The 21542-nt window shown below is 38.4% G+C and overlaps 1 protein-coding gene across 6 annotated transcripts in view; it reads right to left on the reverse strand.

Moving 5' to 3' along the window:
• The window catches only part of usp7 (ubiquitin specific peptidase 7 (herpes virus-associated)), a 30134-nt gene extending 12519 nt beyond the window's left edge, over positions 1 to 17615 (reverse strand). For 2 of the 6 annotated variants that reach the window (XM_015032731.1, XM_015032729.1), the window contains exons 1-22: positions 17300 to 17615; positions 16481 to 16750; positions 12355 to 12459; positions 11056 to 11254; positions 10590 to 10728; positions 10230 to 10318; positions 10003 to 10111; positions 9653 to 9783; positions 9447 to 9501; positions 9282 to 9362; positions 8928 to 9018; positions 8672 to 8754; positions 7304 to 7413; positions 6631 to 6808; positions 5286 to 5430; positions 5055 to 5185; positions 3455 to 3589; positions 3024 to 3125; positions 1918 to 2023; positions 1217 to 1309; positions 1074 to 1141; positions 879 to 979 (exon numbers count right to left, since the gene is read on the reverse strand). In XM_015032731.1, coding sequence (XP_014888217.1) covers positions 879 to 979; positions 1074 to 1141; positions 1217 to 1309; positions 1918 to 2023; positions 3024 to 3125; positions 3455 to 3589; positions 5055 to 5185; positions 5286 to 5430; positions 6631 to 6808; positions 7304 to 7413; positions 8672 to 8754; positions 8928 to 9018; positions 9282 to 9362; positions 9447 to 9501; positions 9653 to 9783; positions 10003 to 10111; positions 10230 to 10318; positions 10590 to 10728; positions 11056 to 11254; positions 12355 to 12459; positions 16481 to 16750; positions 17300 to 17333 — 2555 coding nt within the window. In that variant the 5' untranslated portion in view covers positions 17334 to 17615. Of the gene's footprint in view, positions 1 to 878; positions 980 to 1073; positions 1142 to 1216; positions 1310 to 1917; positions 2024 to 3023; positions 3126 to 3454; positions 3590 to 5054; positions 5186 to 5285; positions 5431 to 6630; positions 6809 to 7303; positions 7414 to 8671; positions 8755 to 8927; positions 9019 to 9281; positions 9363 to 9446; positions 9502 to 9652; positions 9784 to 10002; positions 10112 to 10229; positions 10319 to 10589; positions 10729 to 11055; positions 11255 to 12354; positions 12460 to 14959; positions 15111 to 15467; positions 15526 to 16480; positions 16751 to 17299 lie in introns of those variants that run through there. The other 4 variants (XM_015032730.1, XM_015032732.1, XM_015032734.1 and 1 more) reach the window with 4 other exon arrangements.
• Positions 17616 to 21542: the final 3927 nt, after the last annotated feature.

Consider the following 21542-nt stretch of genomic DNA (forward strand, 5'->3'; position numbering starts at 1 on the left):
ACACACACACACACACACACACACACAAACAAATAAACACACACACACACACACAAACAAACAAACAAACAAACAAACAAACACCTAAGATGAACAGTTTTTCTGCTTTAAAAAAAAAAAAAAAAAAAAAAAAAACTGGACTCCAAACACGGTTCATGAACCTGCTTCATGTCAAAACTCCAAACTTCCCCAGGCGAAAATTTTCTGATTTCTCGTTCTATTCCAGTCTCCAAGCACAAGTCTGAAATGTCAAACTGCATTTACTGTGAATATTTCTACAGTTTAAAACATGAAATATGTGAAAAAAAAAATAAACCAACAAAAAACAAACAAAAAAAACTATAACCTGTAAAAAAGGAAGGACGGAAAAGAGGAATATAGGATGGAAAGAATGGAAATGAGAAAGGATAGGAACTAAAAAGCACAAAAGGAATGATAAAAAAAATGAAAGTAAAATAGGACAGAAGGAAGAAAGGTAAGGAGAAGCGTAAAGAGGAAGAATACACAGGATGAAAGAAAAGGATGGAAAGATAAAAGAACGGAAGAAAAAACTAAATAGATAAAAAGAAAAAGGAAAACAGGAAGGAAGGAAAAATAGTAAGAATAGAAGTTAAAGACAAATTATGACTTGGTAGATAAAAAAAAATGGACAGACAGATGGACGGACGGTTAGACAACTCCAGAATTCTCCTGTGTTAAACTCTGGGAATATTTTCCTCCCTGCTCCTTTCTATTCCCACAAGCATCCACATCCGACACATGCCTAAAACCAAATCCTCCTCTCTTCCAGGCTGCACAGAAACAACAACTCTGACCCGAGTTTACCAAACGGAAGAAAGGTAAGGAGAAGCAAGGTTAAAACAAACGGCCAAACTCACTTCTGGAAGACAATTATGTCGCCGTCCATGAGCTCGTCCAAGGCCTTGTCCAGAGAGACATCGTAGTCCTGGATCCGCTCCGTTAGGTTGGGCTTTACTTCCTGCAGCAACAAAATCATCATCAAAGCGGGATGAAGTCTAAACCGGCGGAAAACCTGGTGAAAAGCCAAACCGACCGCCGCAAACGGAGCTCACCTCATAGAGGATAAGGCTAGTTTCCTGCTGGAACCCTGCTCTCTCACACATGACTGGCAGCAGGTCTCCTGGGCGAAGCGGGAAAAATTATTTTAGCACAAAATAAAAAGGTGTTGGAGATAAACGTCCAGAGATATTCTTACTTATTTTGCAGGATATAGGTGTGTAGATATGTCCACAATAATTTAAGCTTCTGGTTTTGGGGTCGTACATCTTCAAGAACAACATGACATCATCTAAATAAAAAAAATAATAAAAAAAAAAGCATATTAATTAAAAAAAACAAACAAAACAAACAAAAAAAAAACACATCAACCAAGTTAATAAAGTTCAACTGCAGACCAATTTAATAAATTAGAATATTAATGAAAAGCCCCTTTGTTTCAGAAACTTTGACTCAGCGAAACACGTTATATAGATTAAATACACAGAGATGGACGTTCGAAAGCCTTTATGTTTGTTAATTAATGGTGATTTTCCATTTACAGATGATAGAAACATAATGTTTAAAATTAAGATATTACATCAGACCAATAAAATTGGATGTTTTTAAAAACAAAAGAACAACCTTAATGTAAATGATGTTTAATAAATGCTTAAAGATAATACTTTAGACTAGAGACTCATCGGGATGTGTATATTCTAATCTCCCCTCTTGATCGTTCAAGTTTTAAAGCGTAAAGATAAAATGGATTTGATAACAAAGAGGGCAGGTTTACAACAACATGCCGACCTTCTCTGTTGAACCTCATTAAACATGCTTAGAGACCCCGACATATTTGTATTGAAAGTTTTTCGCTACAGAAGGATGCGCGATTGGATGTCGGACACGAGCGAAACTCACGGTCTTTGTCGAACTTGGGTAACGTGGCTCCGCTGGCTGCCAACTCTGGATCCACGGTCTCCAGAAATATTGTCCAGGGGTTTTCGTTGTCACTCAAGTCGATCATCTAACAAACAAAAACAAAATATCCAAAATGGTGACCTTACACCATAGTTTGAGGCGTTTCCCAAAGAATAAATATGTAAATAAACAGCAAATGTTTAGTTCTTAGGGTTTGTACATCTTTCCTCCCACGGGAAAATTCAAGAAGGCTTTTCAAACTTTACCAGCGCCACACTTTAGAGGTAAAAATTACAAAAATTAGCCAACAACAACAAAAAAAGTCTGCATTAATATTTATGTATCATTTATTACTATTACTAATATTTTTCTCATTTGTCTGAGAACAAAACACTGATGTAACAAAAAAAATCCTCATATTTAAAGTATAAAATATAAACCAACCTTTATTTCAGTCACACAGAGCAATAAGTCATTGAACCATAAATATTTGCTACATTGAAATGATCCAACCAGATCGTGTTAAGGTAAATAATATTCCCGCTCAAATTAAATGTTTAAATAAATTATACCAAGAAATCTCTAAAAAAAGAAAAAAAAAAAAAGAAATTTTCTAAATTTTCTGGCACTTAGCAAATAGAAAATAATTTTGGTAATTCTAACTTCAGACAGCGAGGAAAAGGAAAACTATTTGTGTTTTAATTAGGCGAATGAAATCATCTGGCTTCAACTGTAAAACAACATTTTCCAAATTTATGCTTTTAATCAAACGTTAAATTGCTCTTTATTACAAACTGTGCAGGTTGAATATCAAAGCACTTTCCAAACCTTGAAAACAAACAATTGAATTTCAAACCCCGGTTTGTCCTTTAAATAACGGACTACAACACCGGAGCGTATTTCTGAAGATCGGCGTTTGATCAGAGTGGTGACGAAACAATTTCAAGGATTTCTTTTATTTGTGGTTTTCAGCTGTGCCTTTAAAAGCGCTTCCTCCTAAATTGGGACGGCCGGAGGCGCGTAACTCGAACAAAACCTGATCAATTCAAGTGGCTCTGCTGAAAACACGCCCAGAAAAAAAAACCCTTTCCAAAGCAAACACGTACCGATTTGTTACAATCGGCCTCGTAGTCGAGCATGGCGGGTCGCTTGGTTCCGTTACTGCGGGCCTGCATGGGCCAAAGCCTCATCTGGTCCTGCGGGAAACCCTGCAGCACAAAAATGCTCAACTTTAGAAAACTTCACAGAGACGTGTTGTAGTTGGTAACGAGGACAGCAGGAATGAAGGGCACAGCGAATGTTTGTGCAGTTTTTTTTTTTCTTCCGACAGTTTAGATTCTACTTTGTAGGCAAACAGGAAAAACGACAAGTCTTAACCTTCAAACAAATACAGGCATATTCAGCATATTCAGCTTGAGTTTCAGCTTTTTTTTATGCAAAGTGAATTTTAAGGTTTTGATTTAGAGAATACGTTACTGTAAAAGAAACTTTCGTGTTTTGTGCAAATCTGCGCCTCGGACGAACATGAGCGACTCACCATGGTTTGGGAGAGGTTCTGGACAAACTCCTGCAGGGTGGAGCTCTTCAGGATTTTGAAGACTGTGTACTTTACTTTCTCTTCGTCGTACATATCGTTGCCCTGATGTCCACAGAACTGGTCCTCTGTCACCATCTGGATGTAGAAGATAGATAAACGTATAGGATGAGAAAGATGGAACAACAAAAAAAGGTCTGAATGTTTAGCATTTCACACATAAATAAGCCCAGAAGAATAGCCTCAGCTGAGGGCTGACTAGGTCTGCATGTGGTCTAATATTGACATAAAACTGAGAAAAGGCTGTTTTATAATATTTCCAAGAATGTTTTCATTCCTCTGTTGTATTTATTTACATTCTAGATTCGTCACGATAACACATTTTGCTGGATGATAAATAGTCACAGTATTTCTTTTGATGATGATAATGTTGCTGTTTTGTGGCTACTTTCAAGTAAAACTGATAATGGCATAATAATGCAAGTTCAAGCCTTTCAAAGACCCACACACTTAACAGTGGAGCTGAGTGATATTTAAATATCCAAAGTAAAAACACAGAAGTAATAAATCAAATAAAATAAAGACCACACACATCTGAAACCACAATTAAAATGGTTTATGTCTACACAAAGTTACCCTTCAAAGTAGAAATTATTGCACCGATTTTAATTTGTCCTGCGTTCAAATAATTGCAACAAGCTTATTTGCATGTAAATATTAAAAACAATGCTTTTAAACAATTATTTGCTTTTATTTGTTCTGCTTTTTATTAATTTGTACTTTCATTCAAAAACAAAAATCTGATTTTACATCCCGTGGCAGAAAAATAACAGCAGTAAAAACGAACCAGTTTTAGCTCCTTTCCTAAGGAAGGAAAATATTTAAACCAAGTTGTCCATCAAAATAGAAGTGGGTTAAATAACCACACATACTCATGCGAGGCAATAAAGTCAACAAATAAACCCAAAATATGGTAGTTTGGGCTGGGAGAGAACCCCAAAGCATTAAACTAAAACCCTGCATGGACTTGAACAACAAAACTTCACAAGTTCCAGCCTCAGATGGGATTGAAAATGGAAAATTTGTCCCCGAAACGCTATAAAGCCAACCAAAATAATCACTCAAATTGCTTCTATTTAATGAGTGGTAAACAAGCAGAATTCATGAAAGCACTTTTAATTACAGCCATATTCATCTAAACACACATACACACCGATGCACAGGTCAAGTGCCAAGCTGGAATCGAACCCACAACCTTCTGATTGTCCCGGACGGACCAATCATTTCAAGCTGCAGAGATATAATTAAAACGCTGCTGCTTTTATTTTTCCCCGAAACTTGTATTCCACATATCTCGTTTATGATGACATCCACATTTTCTTCCCTTCCAACCATTAAACCTCCTCAACTTTTGGCGTCCAACAGGCTGAGTATATTACTGCCAAGCACAGAGTGAACTAAGGACACTGTTCCAAAAGGTCGTTTGAAATATTAATACTGCAGAGGCTAAGATCGAAATAGAAATAGTTGCTGTGATTGATCGCGCAGCCCCAATAGAGACGGGGGAGTTCCTACGTATAAAACCGCCTCCGTGGTTTCCTACCTGAACCTGCATGTAGAGGTGCGCCTCTTGGCGTTCCTTCCTCTTCTGTGCTTCCACCCTCTTCTCCTCCTGCAGACGCTCCACCAGCTGCTGGGGGATGTCCCCATCAGTCATCGGCTGGAGAACCTCACCTGAGTTAAAAAAAAAAAGAAAAAAAGAAGAAGAAATAAATTACATCCAACTCACTTGAGGCTTTCGACAGAATATTTCCCCCAGAAGGGTTTCACTCACTGAGCTTGGATTCGCGGATGTAGACCAGCATGTACGCGTTAGTGCAGTGGCGGACCGACAGGTCGTCGTCGTGCCCGCCGTAGTTGTGTTCTATGGCCTCCTCCTTGGTGCACCGCGACACCACGTCGTCGTCGAACTTACACCACTGCAGCGGGAAATAGAGCGATAGGTGGAGAGAGGGAGGGAGGGTCAGGTCAGGAAGTGACTTTTCACACCTCTATGTGCAGGTTTTGGTATCCAAGCCCCTTGAACTGTTTCACATTTTGTCAATTTACAAATAAAATCTATGTTTTACTGGGATTTTGCATCAGACCAACACAAGGGACTGCGCTACAGAAGTGCACAGATTACACTTTTCTGGCCAATCTTTAAAAAAAAAAGAAAAAAGAAAAAAGATTGACCTATTCCAATCTGCCTATCAGTTCTGACACTTGGAAGAAACAATCTAAATTGCTTCCTGCATTTAAAAGAAATCTGTATAATGGAGCATTATCATGGCATTAAATAATCTGATGTTTTATGCATTTGAAATATGGCTGGTAACGGTGTTTTGAGTTGAGTAGTTAACAGCAGCGGTAGAAACGTGGTACCTGCAGGCTTCAAATTTAAGTCTTTGAGACTTATTTAATTAGAGTTTGGATAAAATATATGGTTTTATATATTTATATATATATATATATATATATATATATATATATATATTTTAAGACCTGTGATTTGTGTATTGACAGCTAACATTTTTTTTTAAAGATTAAGGAGTCGCTCTGACAAGTTGTCGTTAACCACCAAGTGTGCTCTTTTTTCTGCAATGCTGCTTTCAAGTACAACGTGTAAAGACTAACATCTCTTGATGATTTAGACTCATTTAATTTACATTAAATGTTGGGACAATTTTGTTGGAAAAAAAAAAAAATCAAAAAACATCCCCATGCTGAGCATTTTCTTTCTGTTGCAGAATGATTTATATTAATAAATAACATCAGACCAAAATTCTTCTTGGTTCTATACTGGCCACGTTAGAAATGCTGGGATATAATGAAATGAAATTACTGATAAAAACTGTAAATGAGGAATAAACTACACATCTTTAAACATAAGGAAATCCGTAAATTGAGAGCCATGAGTCTCCAATTTCAATTTCTATCGAAGCAGTGCAGGTGCAATCCCGTGTCCTGGTCTGGTTGTGCTACAACAAGGAGCATGAATACTTTTGCAATTTTCTGTGTCATAATGCTTTAATTTTATCAGGAAATAGGCACAATATGTGGAACAGATGTAGCATAAACAAACCCCCACACCCACAAAATTTTTGTTGCAAAAGTGCATAAAAAAAATTTGTCCTTACAATTGGTTCCTTGACACTCACTTTGCCGTCTCCTTTGGGGTTAAGATAGACGACGTAGTGACCGCCATGGTTGTCCCCGCTGTGCACCAACACTGCGTGTAGGATATAGTTTGCGGGGTCCTTGGAGTCTGGCTTCTGCAGGAATTCGTCCAGAGGTAACTGGTCGGGAAACTCGAATCTGCGACGGTGGGAGGAATCACAGCAGGAAACCATCGACGAGTTAACGTCAACGCACGCGTTAAAGAACAAACAAACATGTAGAGTCCAGGGAGGAAAGCAAGCGATAGTTCATGCAGGAATATGACGCAGGAAAACGTCACAACAATCTTCATCATTCGTTTTTGGTTTTATTTATTCGCTTTCATCTTTCAACTAAAGACGACTGACAAGAAATCATCTGAGTGGCGTCCATTCCTGCCATCGCAGGGTGACGGTGGGTCAGGCTGTGTTCACACTCAAGAGCCTTTTCTGGAAATAAGCGGCACCCTTTAACCCAAGGTAATATGGAGCAGACGCTCTAAAATTACACCCTGGCATCAGCCACCGGCACACTGTGAGGCTGGAAATGAACCACTTTGAGGAGGGCTTTTTTTGTGAAGCGATGCACAAATAAACCCAGCAGAAAAGAGACGGGAGACGGAAAAAAAAAAATAATAATGAAGTCACACTTTACCTGTCATTAATCTTGATATTTTGGTCAGTCTGTGGGTCATACATGAACCTCATCAGCTGCAGGTGAAGGATCGGAGGGAAAGTAAGGAACTTCACACCCTTTTCTGCCTCCTGCAAAGCAAAATTACACGTTAGGACATTTGCGTGGAAGATTTTACTGATGGATTTTATTGCGGTGTTGGTTTAAAAGTGATACAGGAGAAACTAAAATACAGTAAAAAAAAAAATAATAATAATCAAAAATTCACATTTTTCCAAACCACACAACCACAAGCTTTCAGTGGCCAACACGAAGTAGAAAACATTTATAAAGTGAGCAGAAAATGATCAGTGGTGTTTGAAATATTTTTAATTTATAAATTAAAACTTACATTTTCATTTTGCAAAGCGTACATCATGGAAATAGAAGATATTTTAAGTATCAAAACTAAAAAATGATAACCAGAAACAAAAGAAACAACATAAAAAAACACTTGCAACAAGGACCGCAAAAAAATCAATTGCGATGTCTTTGTAAACAAAACTGACCTTCAAAAAAATAATCACCATCAGAATGGAAATTATCCAGCTCATCTTAATTTTTCATGTGTTTAGTTGATTGATTGCTCATTGCAACAGGTTATGTTTCAGATCAAACCTATGATAGGACAAGTTCTGGTCCAGATAAGACAAACAAGCAAGTTGAAAACAGGTGATGGTGGCAGCATCATGCTATGAAGATACATTTTTGCACTAGAGGATGAGAAACCTGGTCAGAGCTGATGGGAAAAGGGCAGCAATAAATAGACAGTAACTGCAGGGGGAAAAACAAGCCAGAGTGGGTGTAAAACCCCAGTCCTTGAAGCCTGGTTTCCTGCAAACCTTTAGATGCATCTCTAGTCCAAAACAAGCCAGCATGCAATAAAGTTTTTCAGAGTCCTGCTAATGAACTACTTATTTGATTCAGTGTGCTGAAGCAATGAAACGTCTAAAAGCTGAAATCTGATCCCCGTGTTAAAGGTTGGAGCAGAGATTCACCGCCTTAAAGATACAACCAGACCCGACGAAATGAAATTATTTAGATAAAAGCATATTCATGTGGGAGAATGGCTTAGTCAAAGCCCAGACCTAAAGCAACTGGAAGTCGGGCAAGATTTGAAATGAATGCTCGTAATCTCACATGGAAAAATAGCAACTGTTCTTTAAAATCCGCTCCTAAATCATTTTCCTTCTACTTTATAAAGTGCGTCCTTCAGGAAATCCCAGTGCAAGACATTAAAGTTTGTGGTTTTACAGCTAAAATGTGTGGGGAAAACTATGATTTTCTACATATTGCAAAAAGATGTGAATACATTTTCATAGAGCAGCCATGAGCCAAAACTAGACTTACTTGAAGACCGTGCTCTCCTGCGTCGTACTTGTTGTCTCCGTCTAGCTGTTCAGTCGCAACATAATCTTTAAATGACTCGAATACTAGGAACAAGAAGAGATGAGACAAAATTAGGGGGAAAAATGTAATCATTTCCTAATTTCTTTACACTTTACTATCAATTTTAGTGAAAAAAAAAATATATAGAACTGACAAACATTCATTTAAATCCTAAAATATAGAAATGTTCAAAAAATGAACGGTCTTGCTACTTAACTGTTCTTCTTTCCTTTTATGCTAAGCTGGATGTCGTAGTAGTCCTCTATCCGCTCAGACCGGTAGTCCACATGCTTGCACTGGATATACGACTGAGGAAAGAACACAAATGGGTCAGAACGCCGTTCTGCAGGACGGGTAGAAATGATCATTCTCGCAGGATCACGTCATGATTTAACGCGTCTCTAATTTTAAACCTATAACTGTCCAAAGATCCATCTGAAACCACGTTAGTCTGCTTCGTGCCGGTTTGATTACAAAATTATACGTGTTTGGAGCAAAACTCGAAACACATCAAACAGCTGCGGACATTTTCTTCAAGTAACAAGACAAGAGAACCTTGGGACAAACTTACCACCATCTTTCCTCTGAACAGCTTGGGGATGGTTCCTTCAACACAAGTGCCTTTCATCTTGTTCTCCACATTGTCCAGCAGCTGGACAATCACACGGCATGATGCGTTTCAGGAAACATTCAGCAAACACCCGGGGATACTTTTAAGACCAACGAGAAAACTTACAACTCTGCACAGCTCCTGTACATCGTGCTGCATGAAGCTATCCAGTGTTTCCCACCTGTGCATTAAAAATACACAAATAGAAGATTAGTTGGATATAAAATCCAAATGGATGTTTTAGATTTTACTCGAGAAAGGTCAAATTTTCAAACATGAAATGCTTGTTTTTAGTCTATATATGTAAAAAAATAAAAAAATAAAAAATCTACCCAAAAGACTTTGTGAGTTTCTTGGTGCCGACTGGTTTGTCGCTGTGCTGCAGTTCATAGAAAACCCTCTGCAGCGCCAGGGGAACGCTCTTGGATGAGTCGTCGCCTTCTGTGGGCATCATGTACACCGCCTACGAAATGAACAGGTTTTAGATGGCAATACTGTAAGACAGAGGTTGTTTCTTGACGAGATAAAACATTTAAATCACAATAAATGTCATGTGGTTAAAAGAATATGGCTCGAATCTGAGAAATACTTCAGGGTTTTGCGCGATAAAAACAAGTGAGTGTGGACTCTGGTTGACGTGTTTATGTAAAAACAGTGAAGAGTTTCCAGGAAATGGCCGTACCCGTCGTAACTGGTTAGTGAAGAACAGTGTCTGTAGCAGGCTATTCATGTAACAAGTGGCTCCCTGGTTCTTGAGTCCAACGTAGCCTGTGTGTTTCTTGGAGTCCCAGCTGGTTTAATCAGGCAAAAAAAAAAAAAAATTTAATAAAAGATTCATAATCAGAGTTTTAGTTCAATAATAAGTTTTAGTAAAGCCCAGCAGAGGGATAGAGGGATAAATCTACTTACGCGACTCCGTGTGGAGCGTCTGCCTGGACGTAGACTTCAAACGTGACTTTGTCGTCATCGATAAAGCCTCGCTCCGGATCTGTTACATCCTGTGACATAACAAGAGGACGTAAATTCAAACGATGAACTAAATTAAAACTGAGCAAACATGCATCACCCGGCAGTTAACAGGGAAACAAGAAGCTGAAAATGTCATTTCTGCGTACTGCTTGTATAGACGCTCTGAGTCGCGAAAGCAAATATTACATCGTCTGTTAGGCTCCCGTTTCGTGTGGGGAAAATAACGGGGAAACGGTAAGAAAAATGTTTTTATTGAAACGTCGACCTTTCCGTTAGCTCTCGTTGGATTTGCGTACTTACACTCCAGGACATGAAGTTAGAGAAGCCCCAATCGTTTTCCTTGTGGAAGAATAGGTGACTGATTCTGCGGCTGAACGACTTCTCGTCGTCTTTGTAGTTAATGATTTTTAGCATGGCCTGAGCGTGGCAAGACCACGACCTGGAACGGAAACGGCAGGATTACTTCCCAAACACTGAAACAACCTTAAAAGAGAGAATCTATGGGGTTTTATTTAACTGTAGTGCAATTTTAAGAGGACCAATTATAAGTGCTTAACGGGTTTTGAGAAGAGCAAAGAAAAATCTTGTTGAACAACGAAATTGGACCTTTATGTTAATGTCTACTTTTAAAAAAATTAAGGATCATTAGTTATTGGATAAATTTAATCCTGAAGTAACAATATTGACTAAAATCTGACAGCCCCCAATCACCATCAACCAAACATCATAACAAATCTAGAGAGAGAGGGAATGGAAAGTCACATACGTGGAGTCCGACTCGGCGTTGCACTGCAGGAAGAAGCCGACGCTTTTCTGGTGAGGCCGGTCAGGGTAGAACCGCGGCATCACCATTATCTTCCAGGGCAGGTTCCGGACAAAGCAGGCCGGGCTCAGAACGGACTCGCTAAGGCGACTGAAGCGCTCCACGACGAACCGGAAGGTCGCCTCCGATCTCCAACTGGTGTCTGCGAGGAGATGACGGGCAAGAGAGGACAAAATATAAAAACTGCAGGGGCTCTAACTGACCCGAGACTGAAACAGTGAGGGAGGAGAAAGTTGAGTCTAAATGCATTTTCTCATGTTCACTCTATAAACTTTAAATTTAAATGACTAATGTTAAATTAAAGTAATCCGTACAAACGTAAACAGACTGGTATTGTGATCTTGTGCACTTCAGATATCGATTTGTTTGCACAATAAGGATATTTATTACACTGTACTTAAAAACAGACTACGGTAGCTAAACAAAGGCAGATATCTAAAATAATACCCCTTTGTTCAGTTTGCAGAGTTTCTGCAGATCTCACCAAGTCAAATTTAAGACTTTTTAAGACCATTGTGTCCTGTATCACAACAGAAATGTAGCATATTTTGCATATATTATATAGTAGTGGCAAGCTTTTTTTGCCCAGAAAACATGTAGCATCGTACAGATTAGCAACAGAAGTGAGCCAGTGTCAAAGACAAGCGCTGTTCATCTAACTGCTGATAAATTTACACTTACTAGTGGAAAAGAGCTAGGTAGCTAGCAAGGCTATATTAGCAGGCAATTAGCGGTAGCCTCAACTGCCTCCAGTCGAGAAGATGTCTGTGTGCGATTCAGACTTTCCCCTGACAGAAAAGTCTCACGAGAAACAGAAACTATATAGAATTTATTAAATAGTCCGGCCATCACAAAATTTAAAATATGTCATTTTTAATGTACTTGTTGTTGTTCAAATTTAATACACTTTAAAGCCTTAGTTTTAGATACATGAATTAAAGATTTTTTTAAGGATGCGTTTGTAGAGACATAAAGTAATGCGTTTAATGTACATTGCTTAGTGAAAATCAGAGAAAGGGTAGAGACAGATGCTTTGATGCATAAATAGAAACAAAAAAATGAGAGAGAGCAGAGAAACAAAACCAGCAGGTAAGACCTCATACAAAACCAGCAATAAAGAAAAACAGTGATTGACTCAACTTTAAAAAACAACAATTAGTTATAGTCAAAGACAAAAAAATATCAAAATGATAAGATCTCAAAGTATTTCTCCAAGCTAGCATGAGCGTTCATCCTCCTCACCGTCCTCCATGTCCTCCTCTGTGTTGTTGTGTCCGTCTGCCATGGCCACGTTACCGTTGATCACCGGGTTGGCCGGGATTCTTGGAGGGTCATCTGTCTCCCCAGCTGCGAAGAAAAAAAGTTAAAGTAAAGATGACAACTCTGCACGGATAAAGACAGAAATAGAAACTATCTGAAAAACATTTGTGGATCATAGACAATGTGCTAGACTGTTTTATTTTTTTCTTTCCCCCACTCTGTAGTAATTTTACTAAAACCTGTGAATATAAACACCTTCCATTCAGTGTTTTTTTTGTTTTCATGTTTTAGTTGCAACTCCTGGTCAGGACAAAACAAAATATGTTCCACAGTGTTACACCCTGTTGGGAAAAACCATGCCGAGGCAACATGACAAGTGTTTCCCAATGTGTGTGTGTGTATGTGTGTGTGTGTGTAGACAGCTTGATCTCATCAGGAAGAATGTGTGTGAGTGTGTGTGAATGCAAAAAAAAAAACCCAGAAAGGACAAAAGGGAATACTGGGGTGGGTAATTATGGACAGGACACAGGATTAAGAAGCAAGTCATTCTTTAAACAAAACACACGACACACTCGCAGGCAACGTTAATTATCCCATTTGCAGAGGCTGATCCAGAGGAACGTGGATGGTAGCGGGGTCGCTTCAAGGTGGGAATGCAAATCTGGAGAGGATGACAACGATGCTACGGTTTCTTAAATATGTCCCCGAGCGTGTGACATTTCTTCTTCTGCTGAGTCTTGTTTGTTTTTCTACAGACGCTGCTCTGAGCGTTGAGAGCCACCAGTCAATCTGGTAACATGACTGAACCGTGCCTTCAAGAGGCTGACCTGGTTTCCCCCAAGTGGATTACGCCACATTAATGGAGTCTGTCAGTCAGGTGCATGACAACTTTGTCCCGCTTATGGCAGGAGTCTCGCCTGGAACCCGTAAAGGTTTTTGCTTAAGAACGCAACAAACAGCCTCTCATTATTTCACTGACTGCAGGGGAAAAAAAATAATAAACTCATTACTACTACTTAGAAATGTATTGCCACATAGCAGAACAGTGAAATGTCTAAAGGGCAGCTTTGATTTAAAAACAAAACATTCAGGAAGACGAAAGCTTTCCAACCTTCCTAAATCTTTTTGGAAAAGCCACAGCATTAAAAGTAACGGGGGGGAAAAAAAAGACTGTTCTGATGCAGATAGCGCGCAACATTTAGGTGATTTCAGACATCAGCACTCAACTGCTTTTCCTAGTCATGAATTATAAGCACATGCTTAACAAGTTGACGCCCCAAACACCAGAAAAAAGTAACTAAAATGATTTTTTTTCTCCACCATTTTGTCAATTTAGAAAATAAATATGGACTCAATTTTGCTGTGACTTGTAAAACCAGGTAAGTAAATTATGTCTATGAAATAATCTACAAGTACAACTTTTCTTGAATAGTTAGTGTTTCACTATTTTTCCCTCTTAAATTCAACTACAAAGATTGACATATGGATCAATATAAACCGAAAGAGAAAAATATTTTTATACTCAAAAGAAAATAAAAAACTTACTTACAAAAAAAACAAACAAAAAAAAAACAGGTCAGTCAAATTATTGCAACTAATTCTCGTTAAAACAGTTGTTTTTTTTTAACTACAGTTGGCAGGCTAAGAGATGGCTAAGAAAACGTTCAATTATAAAAATATATTTCACAATTTTCTTGCAAATATTGGTATTAAAACCATGGAACTATTATATTTTTTTAATCAAGAGGTTATCTATTTATTTGGTGTTGGTTGTTGCCTTGAACAGCCCAGTCAAAATAGTCTGAACTTTATTCTGGTCTTGAATTGATGTCAGTACAAAACTATTCTGGTCGTTAAGATAAAAAAGCATTGGAGCTTTGTAAACAACACTATGAAGATTTTTAGATGTTTTTGAAATTATAGTTGATGGGACAAGAAATCCTGGTTGTTAAGGTAGTTCATTTTTACACTTCCAGATTGATATAATTTAAAAATTAGGGAATGGAAAAAAAAAATCTGGAAATAAAATAATTTTTTCTTATTCCATCCATATTCAAAGCTGGGAAACAGTAAAAGCAAGCTCAATAAAAACAAAGTAGGAACCTTGCTCTTAACGTGAATGCATCATAATTCACCTGTGGTGATGTAGATAAATGACTGGGATAAAACTGTAATCAACTGTAACTAAGACATAGTACAGTAATTAATAGCAATGTGTTAGAATAAACTGTGGAAAAAATGTTAGACAATTTGTTCTCATACTTGTAAGGGTATAAAGCTAAGAAGGGGCTGACTAGTAAATGCACCTGCTACTGGTAAAACAACTATTAAAAAACAATGACTAATACTGCAAATAATGAACAGACATGCTTAGTCACTGTAAAACAGAATAAAGTAATTGGCATTGCTTGTGTTACACGATCATCATTAATGTGTGTTTAGATTAGATAAGAATTAAATCACAGAGGCAAAATGACGCAGCGAGGCTCTCTTAAAGAGTCTGAACAGACCCTAAAGTTGACATCGATAAGAGATAAATAAAAGTAGCAATTGTGCTGTTGGTATGTGTGGGACATGGTCCACACATGTTTCAATGGCTCGTCCCGACTGCAAATCGATCTAACAAAAACACAGATCATTAAAAATGGCGAGAGCTCCCAGCCGTTTGGTCCTCCATACAATGAAGCAGCAAATCCCCGCGCTGCCCCCTGTGTGGGCCTGGCTTACCGCACCACTAACAACAGTTACTTTTCAGCTCTGGCAAACGGCTCTTCTGAAACACCGTTAAACGCATGAAACAACGGACTTATCCGGGAGGTTGAACTATTGTTGGCGTTTGAAACTGTTATGATTAAAACGTAAAACGACAAAGTGCATGTACCGTGGTGAACACAAGCTGGTACTGACGCATCTGCGTTCCCGTTAGCCACCTAGCAACCAGTAGCAACAAAATGATCTGCGGGTCCTTATTAGGCAACATTAGCTGTACACACAAACACCAACTAGCATGCTAAATTTAATACAAGGTGAAACATGTAATAAAATGTCATCACTCTAGGATAGGAATTGAGAAAAATACAAAAAGAAATCCGCACCGGGTTAGCAACCAAGGCCCAAACGCTCTAGCAGAATCGAAAAGGCCACCATTTTGGAACGCCACACACCCCCCTCCGTTAGCATACGCTAACTAGCATGCTAACTAAGGATGACACAAAACGAACTGGGCCTTGGAGCTAATTTACCAGTTTAGAATTGCTTGTCACGCAAACTCTGTTCATTGTGTTTGAGAGGAATATAACAACACAAAGAAATAATTTAATTTCTCTGACTACATATCTAACTTTAATAAAATGCTAATTTATTGAACTGCGGAGTGTTTCACTGTGCAATTAGCAGCCTTCAATTCAAACACGCTACTAGCACTCATCCTCTTCAGGCTAGCAATGCTACCTATCGAACAGTTATAAACGAAAGAGTGGAAAACTACGGTTTAATCACAGAAGCGTTGATGGACTATGCAGACAGGTATTTTTATCTGCCAATTCAACCCGGGAACTACAATGAAGAAAGATTAATTTACCGTGAAATGGATTCATGTGATTTGCAAAACTAAGCAACGTTGTTTACAATTCTTTAGTTTATCAACGATCAACACGACCTGAAATCTAGAGATTGTGTCCCCATTCTACACGACGTTTAATTAATAAACCACATCAGATCGCTTGTCACAACAGCGTCGGCGGCGAAAACTGAACGGCAAGAGAAATGCGGTAGCCGAGTCGAATGAATGATTTATACGGCCAATCTCCAGGTTTAAAAAACACCCTCATCAATTGGCTTTTATTTCCAAGTAACGTCTAGTTAAAAACATGGGACGATAAATTAAGTACAGTTTGCTTATAACGCAAAATGAGGTCAGCTCCGCGCGAGTCTGCTGCAACGGGCGCACAATCAGCAGAAATTCAACCGGCTACCCCAGCCTGCCTCGGGCCTTGTTGTTTACTGTAATGTTGCGCTCAGACTGCACCAACAAAACTTCACTTATTTGCCATGCAGCAGGAAAAAAAACGTCAAGCATTTTGCAAATAAGTCTGTTCACCCTTCTTACCTTCCATCTCCATGTCCTCTGGTTCGCTGAGCTGCTGCTCGCCGGCTTTCTGCTGCTGCTGCTGCGTATGGTGGTGGTTCATGTTGGCAGCTGCTGTCGTGATGCGGTGCTCTCTGCTATCTCCGTCACCCTCGACCTTGTCCGGGGCAGGCTCGGCGGGGAACCGGGTTCTGGGCTGCTGGTGCGGTGTAGCGGCGGGATGCGGAGGTGGGGTGGACAGGTCGAGCCTCGGCGGCCGAGCCTGCTCTGTTGCGACCTCGGCCTTGTCCGCTGTCAGCGCCGGGGAGTGAGGAGGGGAGGTCAGCTGGGGAGCGGGTAGAGAAACGCGGACGTATTTGCTCGCTATTCGCCCAATCTCGGCGCTTTTGTTGGGTACAAGTCCCTGGCTGACGGCGGGGGATTGGGACTCCGGGGACGGAGACCCGTTGAAACGAACTAAATCAATCCGGTTCAACCCCGGGAAACGAGGCTTGCACCTTCAGAAGCAAATACCCCGTTTGCAGCTAGCGTTCAGCTACCTGACACTAGGCAGCCAAAAGGTAATACAGCTGCAACAATGAAAACAAAGGCTCATTTGCTAGGACACAATTAGCAAGTTTGCCAGCGGTATTCCCAGTCCGTCTGCTCCTCCGATTGCCCAACGACCGGGGGAGAAGGAAAGGAGAAGCTATCCATTCAAACCAGTTTCCACTAATGCTGATTTGGAAGTTCACGGAGACAAGAGTTATCAGAGCCTCGACATTAAACAATTCCCATCAAAAAACGCCCCTAAAACGATCAACGACACGACGCGGCTCCTCGCTGCATTTTTAAACTAACCTCTCGACTGTTTCTGAGGAATGTGCCCGGTCATACGATGCTGTGCGGCGGCTCTCGACCCGCTCCTCCCGTGGTTTGTGATGTGTTGGGTCTGAGGGAAATCTCAAAATGGCGGCCGCGCTCTTCTCTGAAATGTCACATCCGCATGGTGATCCAAACACGAGCCCATCCCCGGCGAGGTTCTCATCTGTGTTAACTCATATGGGCCCGGTATGTTCCTCGCACATTGGACATATTACACAAAAGTGCATTTATGACCTGAAAAAAACCCTAACACTAATAGTATAATCATAATTTAAAAAAAACGTTTATCCACATTTTTGAACGAGCGTGCTATGGGAAACAAAAACGACTAACTTCGAAGTAATGACACAAATCTTTTTTTGAAACAAAACTTTTGATAATATTCGTAGCTACTTCCCAATGCATAAGCAAACTTAGCTGCTGCCGAGGCCAGCAGAGGGAGCCAAAGAGCACTCTGTTTTTCTCGTTCTCAATGTTCTGGTATCAGTTTGATTTGTCTCAGAACTTGGACCTTTGTATTAGGAATGATGTCAATGCCAACTTAACTGAGTTGTTGCGAGTAGAAACAACAGTTGGATTCATTATGTATTGAAATGCTAACTGCTTTTAGCAATACATCGCCATAACAATTACATTTGCTTCATGTTGTGCTTTTAAGCCGTAAAGATAAATTATGCACAAATCAATATACTGCAGTGTGTGAACCCTTGTTGCATTCTGTTAGAAATCCTAATAAACTTTGTGTTACATGGCAGCCATGCTAGATATTAAACTCATGCTAGGAGTCCTGAGACTGTCCCATCTGGTCTATCATTTGTTAATCTTTTCTGCTGTTGTTACCTGTGCAGCAATGTCCATAAATTAATGTTTTCCTTGTGCTTTTAAACCTAATCAATTAAACTGACATATCCATCTGCTATTGGGAATGGGAGTACATTTAAATACTTTAATTTTGAGAAATAACATTTCCTATGCTATTCATTGACCATTATTTTATAAATAATATAAAGTGATTAATTTGAGAACCAATGAAAAACTATTCAGTGTGCAAAGCAAAAAGAGTGACTATTTGAATAGTTTTGCAATTTGCATGATATAACCACCCATCTCAAACCACATACATTTAATAATAGCTAAAATACCCCAGATGTATTTCCACTTAAACTGGCCAAAATCACACACGGATGTATCAACATGGGTGCACAAGATAGAACATTTTTGCTCTGCAACAAGCTACTTGTGAATTGGATTTTTTTTTTAAAAAGTTGAACACATAGTTTAAAAGTGAAGGATATTCAAATAAACTGCTGACATGCCCTGTTCTGCTGACATGCCCTGTTCTGGCTGCCGAATAAACTTTAAAAGCAGACAACAAGGTGCTAAAAAAAGTTTCCAAAGTCCCTAAAATGTCATAAATGGAACTACAACAGTCTTTATCTTCTGTTGAGTTCATACCTTCACAACTAGAATGAGCTAAAGTTCTGTTTTTATGGAATGTGTTCAAGAAAACAAGTAACCCAGAGAAGAAGACCTTAACCTCTTCAATAACATCCTTTGAACATTAAAGAATTGTAAAACTGAATTATTTGGATCCAAGCAGTGAACATGCTTGGTGTGAACCAAATTCAGCACTCAGGGAAATAAAAATTAATACCAGATTTTTTGTTCTATTCATTGTTCCTTGATTACTAAAACAGAATTATTTTTGTTAGTGGCGGTTACATTACTTTATTTTACAAAGATAAATTTAAAAATGGGTCCTAACTTTGATGTAAACTTGTTTTATTTTATATTTGCTATAGTTTTTATTTGCTATAGTTCTTCTATGATATGCATTACATGCATATAATGCATCTAAGAGAAGCTCTTTTCCATCATATCTTCATTTTCGAAATTAAAACATTCTCAACATCTGCTGAGCAGCCTCAGCCTGTCCTTCAGGTTAAAGCTTAAATTGTTAGATTTACGCCACTAAATACTTTGCAGTACGTAAAAAACTACTTTGTTTACAAAAAGAAATGGAAAAGCAACGTTTTAGCCACAGTTCATTTAAACAATAAAATACCGGTTAATTTATAATGCATTGAATTTCAATTTTAGTTGCTAATGCAAATGCATGTTTTAGTTGTCAAAGCTGTAAATTCAGATTGTTCAGTTATTGGAATATTTTTTTATTTTCTGTAATACTTCCTTTCTCTGTGTTAATAATGGCAAATACAGTGAAAAAAGGAAAAAAGTACTAAATGAATTTTTCTTCTTCCTGTTTGAAAAGAAGAAATATTTCCAAAAGTAGACAATCAAATATATTCTTTTGTTGCTTGAAATGAGGCACTTTTAATTTTAGAATAATTCTTGATTGTGAATTGAATTGAACAATCTTATGAATTGAAAAAGAATCATAAAGGGTCATTGTGTGAAAAAGCTAAAACTGTTGATTTACTACCTTGGCATTTTGTGAAGTTCACAAAGGTAACAAAAAGGGTATACTTTATACTTTTAGCTACAACTAGAGCTAGATAAACAGCTTACAAAGTAAACTGGCAAGAGAAGAATTTGAGTTAAGTAAGAAATGTTTCAACAATATTTAGATTGTTAATGAAGAAGTGTCAAAACATTTTTTAATCTTAAGATCTAAGTTTTAAAAACAGAACATACAAACATAATTTATGTATTAATTGTTTCAGAGTTTTACTATTTTTAATCATTGTCTCCCAGTTGAAAGGTGGAAATGTGTTGTTATATTTATAACTTGCCAATAATTTTACTCAACAGAACCCCTTGCACTGAGCTTTCCTCCCTTGAATCCAGAAAACATAAAAAATTATAATATTGGAAGTGGAAATGAATTGAAGTCTCTAAGTTGAATTGAACAAGCTTCCATTGCTCATTGCTAGCTCATGAGGTGGGATAGCAATGTGTTCTCCCTTACTTGATCCTCCTGAGTGCTAACTACTGCAGCGGACTGTTGCCTGTCTGGCATGTTGGGGTCTCAGGAGAGGTCTCTCCTGCTCGGTGCAGGGTGGTCTTGCTGGCAGAGCTGTGTCCATATGATGGGCTGCCATGGAGACTGGGCTCTAGGTCTGGCCAGTGTGGAATAGGTAGCAGCATTAGCAGCGTAGCAGGTAACTGGGTCAGATGGTTCTGTCAGTTTTGCAATGTTTTCTAAGGTTCTTACCCTTCTAACCACTTTGCACCTTCAGGTGACATTTTCACGTAGATACTGTACCCCTTGTCAACATACACAAGCACACATCCATCCACCCACGCATACACAAATAATGTAAATGTTTGAACAGAATGTTACTATTACAGCAATTTGACCTGCCAAATGTTGACGCTGGGTACAGTCCTGATTTAATAGTCAATCAAGCAATTACGTAGTATTCGAACATGAGGGAACGTTTTTGTAGAGCAAGTTTGCCCTAATGCATGTGGGCAACCAATTTCTCTATTCAGGAAATGCCAAGATAAGACAAGTGAAAAAAATATGCAAATGTTGCTGATTGAGTTCTATGTGTGTTATATTATGTTCTCAATTTATCAACTGATGGGACCAGAGTAACAGATCTTACAAAGACAAATACATCATAGCTAATCATATGTCTGTTTTTTTCCTTTTCTATTTTTTTTATTTTAGGTATGCAGTGAGAAGTTTGAATGGGATACAAGCAAGAAAATAGCTGAACATTTCTAAGTTGTTGCTCTGTTCTTGTTTATTTTCGTAAAATTTAATAACTTATTTTACTTTGAGGTAAATATAGTAGATAGTTTTTCACCATAATAAAATAGTAAATCTGAATAATTTGGATAGTTATGTATACATAATACTTTGGATGTATAACATGCTTCAGTATGTCATGACTAAACGTTGTAAAAACATAAATATAAGCTATTTAATATCAAAATGATTAATGTATTTTATTGAACAATCTATTTTATTTTCCAAAAGTAACTGACATATTAAAACATTTATTGATAAAATATATTTAAGGTTTTTACATTCATTTTCAACATACATATATGAATTTGATATAATATAATATAATATAATATAATATAATATAATCAGAGCTTCCAACAAAACTTTGAAGCTCTATTTTGCCAGTTTCCGGACGGACATGTTGGACAGCCAATCATAAAGCGTAAAGACCTAAAGCCCACCCACAGTGCTAATGTGGCCAATTGTTGTTGACATATGTAGCAATGGGTGGAGTGAAGT

The sequence above is a fragment of the Poecilia latipinna genome, unplaced genomic scaffold, assembly GCF_001443285.1.
Source record: "Poecilia latipinna isolate Pla-1442-1.1 unplaced genomic scaffold, P_latipinna-1.0 Scaffold249, whole genome shotgun sequence".
Taxonomy (NCBI): domain Eukaryota; kingdom Metazoa; phylum Chordata; class Actinopteri; order Cyprinodontiformes; family Poeciliidae; genus Poecilia; species Poecilia latipinna.